The sequence below is a fragment of the Carcharhinus amblyrhynchos genome, chromosome 2 (genome assembly GCF_965287045.1).
Source record: "Carcharhinus amblyrhynchos chromosome 2, sCarAmb.v2.hapA, whole genome shotgun sequence".
Lineage (NCBI taxonomy): Eukaryota > Metazoa > Chordata > Chondrichthyes > Carcharhiniformes > Carcharhinidae > Carcharhinus > Carcharhinus amblyrhynchos.
Genome location: NC_137325.1, coordinates 127,581,386 through 127,600,658, shown reverse-complemented (window position 1 = coordinate 127,600,658; position 19,273 = coordinate 127,581,386). Strand labels below are relative to the sequence as shown.

At 39.2% G+C, this 19,273-nt stretch overlaps 1 protein-coding gene across 4 annotated transcripts in view; it reads left to right on the top strand.

Annotated features, from left to right (window-relative positions):
- Window positions 1-19,273, top strand: part of LOC145358477 (uncharacterized) — a 104,723-nt gene that overhangs the window by 46,402 nt on the left and 39,048 nt on the right. The window contains exons 3-5 of one of the 4 annotated variants that reach the window (XM_080212569.1): window positions 1,336-1,407; window positions 15,244-15,315; window positions 15,400-15,480. The exons of 2 other annotated variants lie outside the window; for them this stretch is intronic. In XM_080212569.1, coding sequence (XP_080068695.1) covers window positions 1,336-1,407; window positions 15,244-15,315; window positions 15,400-15,480 — 225 coding nt within the window. The remainder of the gene's footprint in view (window positions 1-1,335; window positions 1,408-15,243; window positions 15,316-15,399; window positions 15,481-19,273) is intronic. One more of the 4 variants, XM_080212575.1, reaches the window with a different exon arrangement.

The following is a 19,273-nucleotide window of genomic DNA, read 5'->3' as shown; positions in this document are numbered from 1 at the left end:
GCAGTTTAGAACGGAGTTGAGGAGGAACTTCTTCACTCAAAGGGTGGTGAATCTCTGGAATTCTCTGCCCGTTGAAGTGGTGGACGCTGCCTCGCTAAATATATTTAAGACGCGGGTTGATAGGTTTTTGACAGGCAAGGGGATTAAGGGTTATGGGGAGAAGGCAGGAAAATGGAACTGAGCCACGTCAGATCAGCCATGATCTTATTGAATGGCGGGGCAGGCTCGAAGGGCTAGATGGCCTACTCCCGCTCCTATTTCTTATGTTCTTATGTAGGCCTTGGTTTCAGTGATTTCTCCAGTCTGCCACAGGGTGCACTGTTGAAGTCCGTAAAATCTTAATAATCATTTGAATTCATGTGAATTGAAAAAGTTGTGCCTTGTTGAATGAGATGTAACAAGTTTTTAGTGGCACACTAAATTCATATTTACTATTGAACAACTCTCGGGCCCTGAAAAAACAAGTTTGTATTCATGAAATGTCAAATTTCCCTTGTGATAAACAATGAATTTTTAACTTTTTAGATTTTTTCTATATTTTACTTTTTACCTTAATTCCAGGTGTACAGCCAAAGCTTAATTTGACACTAATTTATTTATAAGGGAGCAGCGGTGGTTTTTACTTCATGGTCTGCTCCTCTGTGAGAATTCTCAGTGTGACTAGCTACTTAATTGACTTGATGACTTCACTATTGCTGGGTGCCAGAGATCACCTTGAGCTGATGTGGGATTGAAATTACTGGAAAGATGAAATGCACACCATAATGATTCCTAGACCCTTGCAAAAAAGTTTTCTTCAAAGTGAGAGATGACCACCATCATTTTTTTTGCTGATTGCAAAGTCTGTGCCATAATCTCTATAACTGATATCTCTGAAGTATCAAGAGGTTGACTACGTAAAGCATCTTGACTGCTGGTGTGATGTGTTTAAAATGATTTCAATGCAAATATCTGCATAATAATCTCCTTGGTGTTCTCCCAATTAGCTAATGTAATTTTGGCAGAAGATTGGCAGACCAGTATTTACATGTGTATCTGGGGTAATGTGCATCTTTGGTTCAAGGAGTTTCCCGAGTAAGTTTCTAGTGTTGGGTCTTTTCAGCTCCAGTATTCTTCAAAAATAAGGTAGCCCAAAAGCATTTTATATCACTTGGTATTTTTCTCTTTCACTCGCCCTTTTGAGCTGCATGTTTTGGTGACAGAATTACACTTGTACAGCTAAAAGTTAGTACAATAACTCTAACTGCTGCAGGTGAGATTTGGTACTTCTTAGCATTATTAAAAAACACCCTGTTAGACAGCATGAAGCTCATTATAAAATGTATTAACTTTCAGAAATTTAAAGGGGAATCGTATAACGGATCTGATTCCAGAAACTTTTGAAGGTCTCTCACATTTGAAATATTTGTAAGTTTCAAACTTTACTTACTGCTTTTGATGATTCATGAACTATAGTGATTTGAAAGTTTAGCATCTCAACAAGTTGAAGCCAGCTATGCGTGTTGCTTAAACCTGCTTGTTACAAGTAAGATAAATTTAATTGATTGTTGTTTGTCCAAATATTGCAGCTCTTGGAGGGGGAGAAAAACTATGTTGTCCAACTTACTATTCTATAACTCCTGCCAATTAATTATCCATTCACTTGAATTGTAATTGAGTAACCATTGTCTGAGGTTTCCTGATTTCCGATTTGAAAGAGATAGCATAGAACTGAAATATTAAGTGAGGAATAACAATGAAAATAAGTGATAAAATCTCTCCATAGTAGTAACAGAAGAATCTGTGAATAATGATGGTTTGATGGTGAACTCTGTGAGCTGGTACAATCTAACACAGGTTAGTGGGTATAGTGGGCTATTCAAACAAAAAAAATCCTGACTAATATTCTTAGTAAATTCAATATGAGCTGTAACAAAATAATTGAACATATTACCAAGTTTTTAACAAGCATAATTCACAATAGAAAATTAATTGACATTAAACTGATAGTCATCTTCAAGCTCACAATGATACCTGGAGCAAGAAATAGAAAATCCACTTGGCAACACTAGGGATAAGATGCTTTGCTTACGGTACATTATTGAAGCAGTGTGTGGAAAACATCTGACCATTCTTGATGCGGACAACAGCGGTTTATGTATTAAAGAAACTGTTCCTATCGCTATCACCTAAAATTCTTGTTTTGTAAATTAAACAATTTTTAAAATAAAATAATCAAGTAAATATGAATAAAAAAGGCCAATTCAATACATACTATTTTATTATATTGATTCTTTCAATATTTTAAGAATAAAGTTAAATGTTTTGTAACTGTATAATCAGATCTATGTAGTGAAATACAACATGTAATAATATTCCATAGATTATATCAGATGTATAGTGCTGAAACAGGCCATTCTACCCATCAGATTCCTGCTAGTGCTTATACTCCATACGAACTTTCTTTCCCCTCTTCAGCAAGCACTATCCACATAACCTGCTATTTGTTTCTCCTTTGTGTTTATCTAGCTTTCCGTTAAATCCATCAATGCATGTTGATCCTTAAGGATCATGGGGACTCTAAATTTCATATGGACTGCACAAACCAAATTTGCAGTACATGTGAACATATGAAATAGGCAAAAAGCAGGCTATTCAGCACTTTGAACCTCCTCTGTCATTCGATAAGATGATGGTTGATCTGATTGTGTTTCAAGTTCTACATTCCCATCTAACCCGATGACCTAAGGGAATCAATCTACCATAAAATGGGGCCATAGAATGCATTCAAGATAATCTTCTAGATCAGCATGTTAAGGGGTCAATTCAGAAAAAGGTTCCTTCGAATCTTTTTTTTTCAATGAAACAGGCTTAACTAATAACCTTGTAGTTAAGAAGTGACTGGGGAAAACTGATCATAATAGGGTAGAATTTTAAATAGAGTTTGAAAGCTGTTTATTCAAATCTGAAACTAGGGTCTTAAACAGAACAAAGTAAATGACATAGGCATGATGAGCAAATTTGCTAAAATAGATGGGGAAACCAGATTAAACTTAGACATTAGATAAGCAATGGAAAACATTTAAAGAATTGATTCATAATTTTCAGCAATTCTACATTCTCTTAAGGAATAAAAATGTACAGGTAAAATGGTCCAACTGTGATTAACAAGATCATTTTAAGCCCATATTAGATTAAAGGTAAAGGCTTATAATGTTGCCAAAAAGATCCTGATTTTAGAATTTAGCGAAAGATGACTAAGATATTGATAAAGAGGGAGAAAATAGTGTTTGAGTGTAAACTAACCAGAGACATAGAAAATTATAAGAGCTTTTAGAGCTACGTATAAACAAATAGATTGGTGAGGGTAAGCATGAGTTCCTTGGAAGCAGAGACAGTTGAAATGATAATGGATAATAAGAAAATGGCAGAGATAGTAAACAAATAGTCCATGTCAATCTTCACGGTAGAAGAAACAAAAAATATTCTCGAAATAATGGGGAACCAAGGGTCTACTAAAAGTGAGGAGATTAAGGATATTGCTATTAGTAAAGGTTGGCCCTGGAGATTTAATGGAACTAAAAGCTTACAAGTATCCTAGACCTGATGATCAATGCACTTCAGTTTTAAGAGAAGAGGCTACAGAGATGGTCAATACATTGGTTTTGATCTTCCAGAATTCCCTCGATACTAGACCCTTGAGTCCCTGTTGATTAGAAGATAGCAAATGTAGACCCCTAATTGAGAAATGTAGACCCCTAATTGAGAAATGTAGACCCTCTAATCGAGAAATGTAGACCCCCTAATCGAGAAACGTAGACCCTCTAATCGAGAAAGGCATTGGAAAGAAAACAGAATTCCAGGCCAGTTAGCTTAACATCAGTCAGGAGTGGCCAAAATACTATAATCTTTTATTAGAAATACAGTAACATTTGGAAATCATTAGATGAGGCAGAGTCAACATGGATTTATGAAAGAAAAATCACATTTGATAAATCACTAACACACAGGGTGAATAAAGGGGAAAAAGTGGAAGTAGTGCATTTGAATTTTCAAAAAGCATTCAACAAGGTGTCACACAAAAGCATTGCAGACAAATTAGGGCTCATGGGAATGAAGGAATATGTTAACATGAATTGATTTAAGGACAGAAAGCAGAGTAGGAATAAAGGGGCAATTTTGGGTTGACAGGCTAAAGGGACACCATGAGGATCAGTATTTCTTTTCAATTATTTCATAAAGCTGTGAATGTCACTGGTAAGGCCAGCATTTATTGACCATCCCTATTTGAAGATAGTTGGGTCTAGGTTATTCACTGAAGAATCCCTGCAACAATGTCTTGGGACTGAGATGATCTTTCTCTGAGTGCTAAGTATTTTAACTCCAACTAGTGGCGTGTTTTCCCCATTCCCATTGACTTCAATTTTGATAGGATTCCATAAAACCATACTTGGTCAAATGCTGTCTTGATACCAAGGGCAGTCATTCTCTCACCTTGCTTCTAGAATTCAGCTCTGTCAATGTTTGGGCCAAAGTTATAATGAGACTTGGAGTTGAGTGGCCTTGGCGGGGTGCAAATGAGATGTTTATTGTTGAGTAATTGCTGCTTGATAGCATTTTTTGTTTTAATGCATTTGTGGGATATGGACATTACTGGCTGGCCAGCATTTATTGTCCATCCCTACTTGCCCTTGAGATGATGGTGGTTAGCTGCTTTCTTGAATTGCTGCAGTCCACGTGCTGTGGATTGACCCACAGTGCTGTTAGGAAGGGAATACCTGGACTTTGACCCAGCGATGTGAAAGAACGGTGATATATTTCCAAGCCAAGATGTTAAGTGGCTTGAAGGGGAACTTGCAGGTGATGGTATTCCCTTGTATTTGCTGCTCTTGTCCTTCTACATGGAAATGGTCGTGGGTTTGGAAGGTGCTGTCTCAAGATCTTTGGTGAATTTCTGCAGTGCCTTTTATTGATAGTGCACACTGCTGCTATTGAGCGTCGGTGATGGAAGGAATGAATGTTTATGGATGTGGTGCCAATCAAGTGTGCTGCTTTGCCCTGGATGGTGTCAAGCTTCTTGAGTGTTGTTGAACCCATCCAAGGAAGTGCAGGATATTCTATCACACTCCTGACTTGTGCCCTGTAGGTGGTGGACAGGTTTTGGGGAGACAGGAGCTGAGTTACTCGCTGCAGTATTCCGAGCCTCTGACCTGCGCTTATAGCCACTATGTTTATGTAGTAGTCCAGTTGAGTTTCTGATCACTGGTAATGCCAAGTTGACAGTGGGGGATTCAGTATGGTAATACCATTGAATGTCAAGGGGCAGTGGTTAGAGTGCCTCTTATTGATGATGGTCATTACCTGGCATTTGTGTGGTGTGAATGTTATCTGCCACTTGTCAGCCCGAGCCTGGATATTGTCCAGATCTTGTTGTATTTGAACATGGACTCCTTCAGTATCTGAGAAGTCATGAATGATGCTGAACATTGATGATTGCACAGCGAATATCCCCACTTCTGACCTAATGACGGAGGAAAGGTTATTGATGAAGCAGCTGAAGATGGTTGGGCCGAGGACACATTGTCAATGACACATTCCATTCATTTGGTGAAGATTGTGAATTGATTTTGGGGTGGTAATTGGCTAAATTGGATGTATTCTGCTTTTACTGGGCAGGACATAGAATGTGAAAAATCGTCCAGCCAGGATAATAACCAGAATTTTAGCTGTACTATAACAGCTTGGCAAAGGGCACAGCTAGTTTTGGAGTGCAGAGCTTCAATACTGCGACCAGGATATTTTCTGGGCCCATAACCTTTTCTGCTTCTAGTGTCTTCAGCAGTTTTTTGATGCCGTGTGGGGCCAATCAAATTGGCTGAAGAATGGCATTGATACTGGCAACTTCAGGAGGAGACTAAGCTGGATTATTCATTTGACATTTCAAGAAGAAGATGGTTGAAAATGCTTCAGTCTTGTCTCTCGTACTGGTATGCTTGAGTCCATCATCATTAAAGATGATTATGTTTATGGAGCCTTAACCTCCTGTTATGTGATCTTTGGGTAAGCGTACTCGAAGGCGGCCTTCATGACACATGACAACGCAGAATTGCTGATTAAAAAACCAATAGCCAAGCTCTGCACACACGAGGGCGGCCTCAATCGAGATCTTGGGTTCATGTCACACTATCTATAACCCCCGTGACTTCCCTGAGCTTACAAAATCTCACTAACTGTCCTGGCTGGAGACAATTCACATCTTTTTAACTGTGCTTAACCATCTCACACGCACATTGTCTGTACCTGTAAAGACTTGGTTACCTGTAAAGACTCTCATTCCAACCATTATCTTGTAAATTGAGTTTGTGTCCATGTATGTCCTGTTTGTGAACACACCCCTTCATTCACCTGAAGAAGGAGCAACACTCCAAAAGCTTGTGCTACCAAATAAACCTGTTGGACTTTAACCTGGTGTTGTGAGACTTCTTACCGTGCCTATCCTAGCCCAATGCCGGCATCTCCACATCCTGTAAGTACATCCAGAGATTGTTGTAATGCAGCCTGCAGAATCATATGAATTTAGACAAATAAAAAATGATTTTATTGAGGATAGAATTTTTTTAGGCATAAGGGATTTGACAATGAGCATAGCTATTCTGAGAGAGGAGAAGCTTATTCTCAAGAAAGCATTAGATCCATACAGAAATGCAGAGGTTGTGAAACATCAGCTGGAACACATGTTTGCAGCACAGACCATGAAGTACAGTATGCTGAGAGACTTTCCAATCCAAAAGAACAGAACAATCATGGACAAAGGGCAGGATGCAAATACTGTGGAGGACATCATACAAGGAAAAAGAGAGATTGCCCAGAATGGGAAAAGCAACATTTTTTTTTACAGGACATTGAATCATTTTGTTAAGAACAGCACTCCTCATGAAAGAAATTGAGGATGCTACAATAAAATGTGAAAACTTCCAGATTCATTGTGAAGAAGCTCCTCTTTATGTTCTAGAAGTCATCAACTTAGCAGAAACATTGAATCTGGCAGGCACCTTGCTCAAATCAAGTGAAAACTTAAGATGCAATTCTCCAAATGCTGCAGCAGATAATGCTGAAAGAATGACCTGAGAGCTTCAAAAACATCTGTGGTCACGAGCACATTGGGCATGCTGAGACATTTTACTTGGGTTCAAGGCTAATCATTTAGAAACATAAAAGCACCAAAGGTGCTCATTTGGCCCAGAGTTTTAGGTTATCATAACCTGAAGTTCTTTCATTCCCAACTCCAGCATCGCTTACCCAAAACCTTAAAATCTGTGTTCCCTACTTGTAGCATCATCAGCAAATAGGAACAGTTTTTGTCTACTTTATCTAAATTGGTAAAATCTTGTACAGCTCCAGCAGATTTCCTAACAACCTTCTTTGCTACAAGGAGAAAAACCCCAGCTCCTCCAGCTTAGCTTGTAAGTAAATTCTCTCACCTCTGGAACCATTCCAATAAATCTCCACACCTTCTCTCAATCCTTATATGTTTCTTAAAGTGTGGTGTCCACAGTAGCCCCAATGCTCCAGTTGTGGCCTAACCAGAGCTTTATAAAACTCAACATAATTCCCTGCTTTTGTACTTGGTTGTTCTATTTATAAAGCCCAAGATCCCATATGCTTCGCAATACCAACTTTCCACTCTATAGCTCCTATTCATTTAGACAGAATGGGGCATGGTGCATTTTCTGAGTAAAGCAAGTCCTCCCTGGACAGGTACAAATATTTATCTCTTAACATAAAAGCAAATGGAATGAAAGAGGGTTGCTCCTTCTTGTTTTTGCAGAGAATCTCCAAAAGATTGAATTGTGGAATTTTATTTCCCGAAGTAATATTGTTGCTTTAATCATATCTATTTCTATATAATATGAACACAATGACCACTGAGCTGCTGATTTTAAGTAATGATCAATAAACTATTTTAAAAACAACAATCTCAATTAAAAGCTCCACAGAGGGAAATGTGGGATTGGTATATCAAATTGCAAGACAACAAGACGGGGAAAATTGTGCAAAGAGAAAAAGAATTGACTAAAGCTGAAGTAATCACACAGAACAGGTAGAAAAGCTCATTTTGTTCGGAAAGCTTTGAAACTAAGCAACTCCTTGGGCTACATTTCTTTGCAAGTGATGTAGAATCTTCAATTCTTCAGCTCAGTAAGCCCACCAGCTGCTTTAAGATCTTGCTTTCTCACTGTTAACTCCTTAAGTCAACAAGTCAGTAATCTTCAAGCTGCTTTAGTTACATGTATCCCATTTTCTTCAGTTAAACCTAATTCTTTTAGGACTAAAAAAGCTCAAGAGTGTCACATGAACTATGAACAATACATTGGTAACAGGATTATTTATAAGTACAGCTGTTTATAATCCAAAGCCATGTGATTCACAAAGGTTTAAGCACTTTAGATTGCATGTATTTTGCCTAAGGTGTATTTCTTAACTATTAGAGGATGTAGAATAATAAATTTACTTTCTAAGAGTTGCAAATATGCCACATTTCAATTTTGATCTAATATCCAATGACATTACCCTAAATACTGAAGTTTATATCAAAGCTGTTCAAATCTTTTTATATCATTAACTCAAAACACAATGGTGTAAAAGTAACACTTCCATGTAAACACTCAACTCTTGCACAGCAAGGGGAATGTAACAGAACTAACTAAATATGATGAGCCACCTAAAAATACTTACATCCTGGAACAAAAAGAATTTTGCTACTTTTTTATTTATTGAAGGAATGCAGGATGTGCTGGCTAGGACAGCACTTTTTGCCCATCCCAAATTGCTCTTGAGGAGGTGATGGTGAGTTCCCTTCTTGAACCACTGCTGCCCATGTGGTGTAAATGCACCCACAGTGCTATTAGAGAGGGCTTAACAGTTATATATTTCCAAGTCAGGATGATGAGTGAATTGCAGGAGAACTTCCAGGTGGTGGTGTTCCCATGTGTCTGCTACCCTTGTCCCTCCAGATGGTAGTGGCCGTGGGTTGGAAGGTACTGCCTAAGGAGCCTTTACTCAGTAGACTAATCTGTATAACTTATTCAATTGTAAAGAATAAATTGTTTCTCACTCCTTCGTCAATTCAATTCCCAGTGGTAGCTTCAAGAACACCATGTGTCACAGTGTAAATGTCTATCTCAATGACACTCTGGGTCTGATTTTCACAATACAGCACTGCTATGATGTACCAAGAACACTTGATGCTTTTGTGCTTTCCCCTTTCTCATCAATTTGAAAAAAAAGTATTGGAATTATTAGAACATCATAGGTGCAGGTTGCAAAAACCTCTTGATGATACAGTTAAAAAAAGATTTCTTCTGTTTATGGTGCAGACATGAATCCCTAATTATATGAAAATCAACATTTCCGTAGCTTATTCCTTCTGAGCCGGAGTGTGCTTTTATAAAGAGTGTGCTTTTATAAACCTAATATATGGTAATCTGGAAGTTTGAACAGAAATAGTTGTCACCATTTTTGAGTACAGGATATGTTATGACCCATCACACAACCTAGGCTTCAAAAAGTGGCCGAAAGAAACAGTATTCGATTGTGTTTGGGCCATACATTCCAGATCAGATTTATTAAAAACCTAATCAATGTACAATGAATATATCAATTCCAAAATTAATATCAGTGTAATCATTTACAGTGTTATAGAACAGATGATAGCATCCTTTTGCAAAATCTCTACATGAGGTTTTAGCCTCTTTACATATTCAGCTTGCCTTTCACTTGATTGCTTCAGAAGTGGCTACCTAGGAGCACATTGTCTCATTTTTATCTTTCATACCTTTTTAAAATTGAATAGGGACAAAAGAAATCCAAAATGTACCTCTCAATAAAAATAGCAGTTGAATATTTGAAGAAACAGAGCAATATCTGCAGTTGCAGGAACTACCCTGGGAGTGTCAGCACTGTTCATCTAATCAGGGTCCGATACAAACCCGTTTGTCATCAGATTTCAAATACCTTTAGCCATGACATACATTGAATGCAGAAGAGAAGCAGATGTTGGTGATGACTAAAATGACTTTGGATGTGACATTTGTTGATATATTAGAAATCAACGGATATCCTCATTTGCCTTTGAGTATGAATACAGTGGTGCAAGAAGATGTGAAGCTTTCAGATATTTCCTCCTTTACAGTTAATACTAAACAAAAATATTGTGGATGTTAGAAGTCTGAAGTAAAAATAGGAAATACTCAACAGGCCTGGCAATGTCTGTGGAGAGAGCGAGAAATGGAGTTAACACTTCACATGGATGACCTTTCTGAATAATCTACCTGAAGAACTTGATGGGAGGTTTTGGATGGCAGGATACTGTAAAGTGGCGGGGAACTCATCCTTTCTGATGCAGGCAGTCCTGCTGCTACTTGACACTCCATGAGGCTGGGGCTTCCACCCTCACTTGGATGGAAAACCACTTGGAGAGCTGCCAGCCAATCATCAGGTCAGCAGCTCTGTGATCCAAGCAGCACTGCCGGGAGCAGTGGCCAAAGTTGGGACTACAACTAGTCCTTCAAGTCTAGGGGCTGGGGCTGTGGCAGATAATGTAGGAAATAGGACCAGGAGTGGGCCACTTAGCCTCATGAGCCTGCTCCACCATTCAACTGGATCATGGCTGATCTTTTACCTCAACACCGGCTTCCCACAATATCTCCATATCCCTTGACATTTTTAATATCTTGAAATCTATTGATCTCACTTATATAATGTACTAAACAACTAAACCTCCAAAACACTCGGGAGTAAAGAATTCCAAAGAATCCAGAGTTCAAATACAACAAAACAAATTTGCATAACTTTTACCAACTGGAAATACTTAAACATGACAAAGTATTATTCCGAACAGCTATCTTTCTCTATAGTTTCAATTTAAGCAACATCCCCAAAGACACAAATCCTACTTCAGAGCCAGTTAGCACTAAAAAAGATATGCTCACATGGATGCTAGATTTCCAGCCTTTTAACATCTCTGGGCAGAGATCCAAACAGACACCTGACTCCCATGTAGCAGTTTCCAGAGAAAGAGCTATCTTCAAGCAGTAGAACTTCAGAGAAAGAAACCTATTTTTTGGGAGGCACTAATCTGCAATCTCCAGAGAGATACAGGGCTATTTCTTCTCTTTACAGCTCCTGGTCTGGGTTTCTCTCTGTGAGCCTAGTCCTGCCCAGTCACATGACCTTACTTGTCAATCAAGCTAATCAAGGCCCACTCTGAAAAACCACAGGGAAAATACTACAACCCTACCATAGTCCAGATTAAAACAAACATTGTCGTAATTAAGATTAATTATGCTGCTGCAGTAACAATAGGAACTGCCATGTACAGACAAAATTGTACCAATATTTAGAACTGCCTGCTAAAAAAAATCCTGCACAAGAAACATGACTCAATACCTTTCTTAAAGACACAGTATCATCACACTGGTCCACTGATGAAGTTCCCCAGGAAAGATCCCTTAATTTGTTACCATCTGACTGGGATACTTCAAATTGTTATGCCCTGAATGAGGAGGGATGAATTAGCTCCCTTTCTTTATTCAACACCCTCTGCTGGTCTCAACAAGAATAGTCTAAAAATTGTTCACAGGTACCTCATCCCAGTCCCAATATTGATGTTTTAAAAGGAGCCAATGTGTCAAGCTTTCTTGAGTCATTAGATAGAGTGGATTTATTGACAGCTAAAGGCAAGAAAATGATGAAACACATGCATATACATTTGTACACATTAGAAGTGAGAATTGAATCCAAATCAAGTGAGAAAAAGGAAAAGTATACAAAACAATCCTTGACTTGTGATTGAGTGTTGTGAGTGTTGCAATTCAAGATTCCAGTGGTACTAAGTTAAACAGGCAAATGGTTGGTTTTGAGATTCTGTTGTTTTGGAGTTTGGTTGAGAAGCTTCCCTTTTTTCATTTCAGTTGTGGTCTTTGCTGACTTGGCTTATTTCAAAAATCAGAGAGAGAGAGAGATTGAGATGGTTGGGATATACCTTCAGAAAGCTTTTGCTTTGGTACATGCGTGCGCACACACATGCATGCACTGCGACAATTAGTTTATGTATTCTTTAGAAGTTTCTGTGTTTGGAAACAGGACAGGTTCCATTGTCTCTCAGAGTACCTTAAATTAGCGGGGTTACATTTGCTACCATTCTACAAGAATCATTCCAGTATCTGTGGAATTTCACAATATAATCACCAATGCATTCTCTGTCCCTGCACCCACATCTTTCAACCTTCTGATGTTGAACATTAGGTCTGAGGATTTATCAATTTTCAGTCCCATTAATTTCTCTGGTATTACTATTTTATTAATACTAGTTTCTTTCAGTTCCTCATTCTCACTAAGCCCTTTAGTTTTCTGATATTTCCGGGAGATTTTTCATATCTTCCTCTGTGAAGACCGATGCAAAGTATTTGTTTAGTTTCTTTGTAATTTCCTTATTTCTGATTATATATTCTCCTGTAAGAATTCTGGTTTTGCATCCAGCATTTCACTTGTACTGAATTTTAAAACTTGGCCTGTTTTACTTTGCTTATCAGTGGCTAACCCCACACGGATAGCATAGCTATTTCACCCTGCGATCTCGACAAGTAATGCCTCGCTTTTTTGGGAATGGACATTCTGCTAAATTCTCCAATGTCTCAGGAACACCATCTCCCTTAAATGGATGTTCAATTGCTGCTGTACTCTCCTGTGACTCTCCAACTGAGTTCAGTTCCATTGTCACTCTTGGTTTATTTGGGAACTTCCCTAGTTTCCATTTAAATCTGTCACGAAGGTGTTTGCTAAAAATATCACTGGTTCTCTTCCTTCAATCTTTTTAACCTTCATAGGCCTTGTTTACTCCTGCTGACTTGACGAAAAGGAAAAATAGGTACTTGGACTTAAAAAAAAGGCTAAGTGTCAGGAAACAAAGAGTAATAATAAAGATTTTGTTTTACAAGTTGAGGAAGGTTTGTAGTGGAGTTTCTCAGAGGTCACTGATGGGACTTTTGCTGTTCCTAACATATGTTAATGATCTAGACTGTGGTGTTTAGGGCTTGATTTAAAAATTTGCAGATGATACGAAGATTGGGAATGTAGTATGGAAATTTCCCAAAAACTGGCAGTCTATCTGGCGTGGACTGGACTGCAATTGTGCCACACAAGTCATTTTTTGAGAGAGTAGTGAGTTGCACTCTGGCTTTGGGAGGGGTGGGGCTGAAACATGCCGGTGAGCTTGGCTGCAAAGCAATCGAGCGCCATTTTGAAAGGGTGTTCCAATCTCTCAGTGCACCAGAGGAGCCCCTCTCTCCCTCCATGGACAACAGGACTTCCTCTCATCAGCAGCATTTTTCCTTAGTCCCTTCCTGACACAGATCACTGGTATCGGGGCCCTCACAATGGGTCCCCCATAGGGACTCTGCATGCCCCACCCTCCATGACCTACCCTCTTGGCACTGCCTCAGCACTGTGCCAGGTGGGCATTGCCAGATGGACACTGTCCAGCCAGCTCCCTGACCACTTAGTGGCTTCAATGGCCTCCAAGCTCCCTGTCATTGCCACCATGCCTGGTCTCCACACGTGAGCCTTGCCAGGTTCATGTCATGCCCGAGGATCAGAAGATCCTGGGACCTGGGAGAATCCAGCTTTGAATGAGCTAAATGTATTTAAATGCTACTTTAATTATACTAATTGGTCTTGCGTCCTTTCTGGATGAGATCTGGTTTATGCCAATAGCTGTGGACCTGGACAATTGCAGTCCATTTGATGCTGGGCCCAAAACCCATTTTGAGGCCTAAAACACAATTTTCATGGATTAGCATGATCTGCGCTAGGTACGGCAAGGCTGAAAGATTGTGACTGTAGTCAATTGTGATGAAATAGTCTTAAACTTTAAAAGGACTTAGATATGTTGGATTTGATATGATGTGATTCATTTTGGCTGGAAGAATATGGAGAGATCACATAAAATGAAGGAAGGAACTCTGAAGGAGGTGCAGAAAGAAAGGAACCTCTGTGTATAGGTACAAAAGTAATTGAAGATGGCATGGAAGGTTGAGAGAGCAATTAATAAAGCGTGTAATATCTTAAGTTTTATTACTAGGAGCATTGACCACAAGAGTAAAGAAGCCATGTTGAACTTGTATAAGACATTACTTGGGTCTCATCTGGAGTACTGTGTCCTGTTTTGGGCAGTGGTTGGCACTGCTGCTTCACAGCATCAGGGACCTGGGTTTGATTCCTGGCTTGGGTCACTGTCTGTGTGGAGTTTGCATGTTCTCCCCGTGTCTGCGTGTGTTTCCGCTGGGTGCTCCGTTTTCCTCCCACATTCTGAAAGATGTGCAGGTAGGTGCTTTGATCTGAATAGATACTGGGCTGTGGCAACCAGGGGAATTTCACAGTAACTTCATTGCAGTGTTAATGTAAGCCTTAGTTGTGACTAATAAATAAAGTTTAAACTTGTAAACATTTTTGAGGAAGGATGTGAAGGCATTAGGGAGACTGCAGAGGAGATTTACAAGAATGATTCCAGGGATAAAGAACTGTAGCTATGAGGATAAGTTGGAGAGGTTGGGATTATTTTCCTTGGAGAGAAGAAGGCTCAGATGAGACTTGATAGAGGTGTTCATGATCTTGAGGAGCATGGACAGGGTAAATAGTGAGAACTGCTCCCAATCAAAAGAACATCAAGAACTAGAGGACACAGATGAAAAATAATTGGCAAAAGGAATAAAATTGATGTGAAGAAAAATGTTTTCACCTTCAGGGTGGTTGGAATCTGGAACAAACTTCCAGAGAGGATGATGGAGTCAGGTTTGATTGAGATGTTTAAGACAGAATTGGATTGCAGAAGGAAGGTCCCAGGGAATTGTGATGTGAGTGAGATCAGGTTATCGGTTTGGAAAGGCCTGGGGAGAAGGGAGCACTTGGTGAATTCAGAAGACTAATAAATTTATAAATTATTTCTCCTATGAAATCCTTTTTATGATTACTGCTTGTTTCCATACTAGCTGCAATATTGTACACATCTGTAAATTTGTGTATTGCTTCGACTGGAAAAGAAATGGTTATCAACCATTCATATTCTTCAAGCTCCTTTTGTGTGTTTGAAGTATCTAAATGCTAATCATGTCTTTTTGCTCTTGGTATTCATGGAGTGGGGCTAAAGAACCACCTGTTAATGGAACTGTATATTCCTTCATGCTGTTCTTTTCTTTCATACTACAGGTTTTTATCTTACAATCAGATTAGATTTATTGCAGATTATATGTTCCAGCCCACTCCAGAAATTGAACTTATGTAAGTCATTAAAACATAAAAACAAATTAGACCATGTTTTGAAAGATAAGACTACACATTAAAATGCATCCTTTCTTTCAAAAGTGATATCAGCAACAACCATTTGTACGCAGTACAAAGGGATCTCTTTAGGACAAAGCACGGATTACCTTCCCTGAAGGTCTTGTAAGTAATTTAAGACTATAAACATCTTTCCCTTTGTTCAGTAAATGTATTTTATTCATAAAATTTTTAAAAGCACATTGTAAAACTTTTCAACTTCAAAATAACAGAAAGCACAATAAAATTCAACTTGTCTTCATAAATCTGTTCCAATTTTAGATGCCTCAACATATTGTAACACTCTTGATATTTAAAGTGTATGTTTCATGTCAGACATACATCCTGAGGGCAGAATAATTCAATGTGAAAATCACAGAAAGTCTCTAACAGAAACAAAAACAGTGTAAAAGAATTCAACTTTTCTCTATATAGCATACTCTCTCTGGGATGCCTCAATACAATTTCAATAACCTTGATATTCACACATTCCACGTCAGGCATATAGATCAAGCAGTTATATACAGATTCTAGTACCTCATTTACGGCCAAAAACCTTTCAACAGTGTTAAGAATCCCATTGGTGTTAAATGTGAGCATATCCCAAAACCCAGAAGGGTAACTTGGACCATAGGCTCTTAGTGGTGTATATTTTCAATTTGGTACACTGTGAGAAAAGATATGCAAACCAGAGGTGAACAGTCATTTTGTGTCGAATTAATAAATAATATTTATTATCCTAAAATGAAACACACAAGAAGGATTATATCACACTACATTAGTACATTTAATTACACTGATGGCTCTACACACACTATCTTTTGAAGTTACTCCTTGTTCCCAACAACCTATGTTTCCTTTTCACTGAGATGCACACCCCTTTTTCCCAAACCACATCCAATATTATATAACCCAACGAGCTCATTCCAGCAAGTAATTACCGTGCACAGGTTATTTGTCCATGTTTGGAAAAGTTGAAGGGGTAGTATTCTTTGTTTTGAGTTTTGGGTTTTAAGTAGCAGCCTTTTAGCAATAACTTGTTTTCTGGTGAGACTTTTCTGCAGTTGGGTATGGCTATGATGGTAGGTGCTTCTACTGTGTCCCTTTCTCCAATTATTTCTCTGGATATATAATTTTTCCCTTTGTGAATCCGGCTTTTCGTATTTAAGTGCCAATTTCCTCCACTTTGAAGTCACCTCTCTCTGCTGTACCCCATTGTCTTTCCCCAGTACATATGTAAACACTTGTTTTTCCACTTATATGCTAATTCGTACATCAAAGTACCCTTTCAAACAGCTACACTTATCAGTCTCCTTTCATCCCCTCTTTATTTTCTCCCAATTTAATTTTTTAATCTTAAATTTTCCTCAATTCGTAACAGCAATCTTTGCCCACTGTGCCTCTGCGGGAGCTGTCCAAGCTTTAGTGCATCCTTCACATAATCCTGCACCTTGGAATGTGCCAGTTTGCAACACTCTGAGGCTAACCCTTTGCACTAGTGGTCCAAGTTTCACAGTAAGAAGTCTCACAACATCAGGTTAAAGTCCCATAGGTTTATTTGGTAGCAAAACCCACTAGCTTTCGGAGCGTTTGCCACCAAATAAACCTGTTGGACTTTAACCTGGTGTTCTGAGACTTCTTACTGTGTTTACCCCAATCCAACGCTGGCATCTCCACATTATGCCCAAGTTTCAGGCAGACCAAACAGAGTGATTTTTGTTAATCAAAGTTGATTGCGTGTGTCTCTCTGGGAACAGCCCCAAGGGCAAAGAGTCCTACATTACATAGTTGCTTGGGATGAACCTCAACAGAAAACGCTGTCCACCTCCTTGTGAAATATGCCTTTGCAAATAAAGTTTGGAGAGAGACTTGAAGAGTCCTTAGATTTTAGCAAGGAGGACTTTGTCGGGCCAGCTAGACCGGATATGCCATTTGTCTTCTCTGAATCCAGTGCCTCGGTTGAAGTTAGGTGGCCCATTAATTTTAGTTTTATTATACTTCTTTCTGGTGGTTTGATACAACTGAGTGGCTTGCTAGAGGGCATTTTAAGGTCAAACACATTACTACAGGTCTGGAGTCAAGTACAGGCCAGACCAGGTAAGGATGACAGATTTCCTTTACTAAAGGACATTGGTAAACCAGTTGGGTTTTAATGGCAAGCCAATAGCTCCAGGGTCACCATCAGTCATGCCAGTTTTTTGTTCCAGATTTATGTTTTCTTTAAATGAATTCAAATTCACAAAATGCCACTGTGGGACTTGAACTAACTTCTCTGAATTATTAACCTGTCTATTCCTAATCCATTAACATAGCTATTACACTATAGCACCCATGCTGTATTTATTTTATGATTTTATAAGGCGGTGGGGACGCACAGTTTGAGAACAATATGGACATAGTATACTACAGTAATGGAACCAAGACAGAGGGAGCTCAGCCGTATTGAATTCCAAGGGAATAAGGTGAGACTGGATGGCCTCTACTTTAATGCTAGGAGCATTATAAGTAGAACTGATGAGTTAAGGGCATGGATTGACATGTGGATTAGTGTTGCCTTCACTGAGAGGGAAGGGATGGACAGGATTGACAACTCAATATTCTGGAGTGTGGGATCTTCAGGGAAGACGGGGGAAGGTGCAAAAGAGGAGGTGGTATCTCATTATTAATTAATGATCAGTTACTGCAGTAAGGAGAGAGTGATAAGGTGTGTGAAGAGAAAAAGATCAGTGAAGACAAATGTAGGATCCTTGCAATTCGAAATGGGTGAATTTATAATGGGAAACAAAGAAATGCCTGACCATCTAAATACATATTTTGGTTCTATCTTCACAAAGAGGACATAAGTAAAGTACCAGAAATGTTGGGGAACACAAGGTTTAGTGAGAGGGAGGAACTGAAGGAAATCAATATTAGTGGAGAAATTATGTCGGAGAAATTGATTGGATTGAAGGCCAATAAATCCCCAGCTTTTATAGGGCCGGATGATCTCCATCCCAGAGGACTTAAGGAAGTATTTAAGTGAGTGGGCAAATGCATGGCAGATGCAGTATATTGTGGATAAATGTGAGGTTATTAACTAGCAAAAAGGAAGATAGAGTATTACCTAAATAGCTATAAATTGAGAGGAGAATGTGCAGTGAGATCTGGGTGTCCCTGTACTCCAGTTGCTGTGGGTAAGCCAGCAGGTGCAGCAGGCGGTAAAGAATGCAAATGATATCATGGCCTTCATTGCAAGAGAATTCACGTACAGGAACGGGGATGTCTTGATGCAATACAGGGTCTTGGTGAGACCACACCTGAAATATTGTGTGCAGTTTTCATATCCTTATCTGAGGAAGAGTGTTCTTGCTATAGATGGAGTGCAGAAAAGGTTTACCAAACTGGTTCCTGGGATAGCGGCACTCACATATGAGGAGAGATTGAGTTGTTTAGGATTATATTCGCTGGAGTTTAGAAGAATGAGGGGGATCAAAGAAGAAATAGCGAGGCACCTAGAAAGGAATGGTTTGATAGAGCAGACGCAGCATGGATTCGTTAAGGGGAAGTCGTGTTTGACAAATTTATTGGATTTGTATGAGGATGTGACTATTGCGGTAGACAGAGGGGAACCGGTGGATGTGGTGTTTCTAGATTTTCAAATGGCCTTTGATAAGGTGCCTCACAAAAGATTGCTACAGAAGGTTAGGGTGCACGGAGTTGGGGGTAAGGTGTTAGCATGGATAGAGGATTGGTTGTCTAATAGGAGGCAGAGAGTTGGTATCAATGGGTACTATTCTGATTGGCGGTTGGTGACTAGTGGAGTGCCGCAGGGATCGGTGCTGGGGCCTCAGCTATTTACCATTTATATAGATGATCTGGAGGAGGGGGCTGAGTGTAGGGTGACAAAATTTGCTGATGACATGAAGATGAGTGGAAAAGC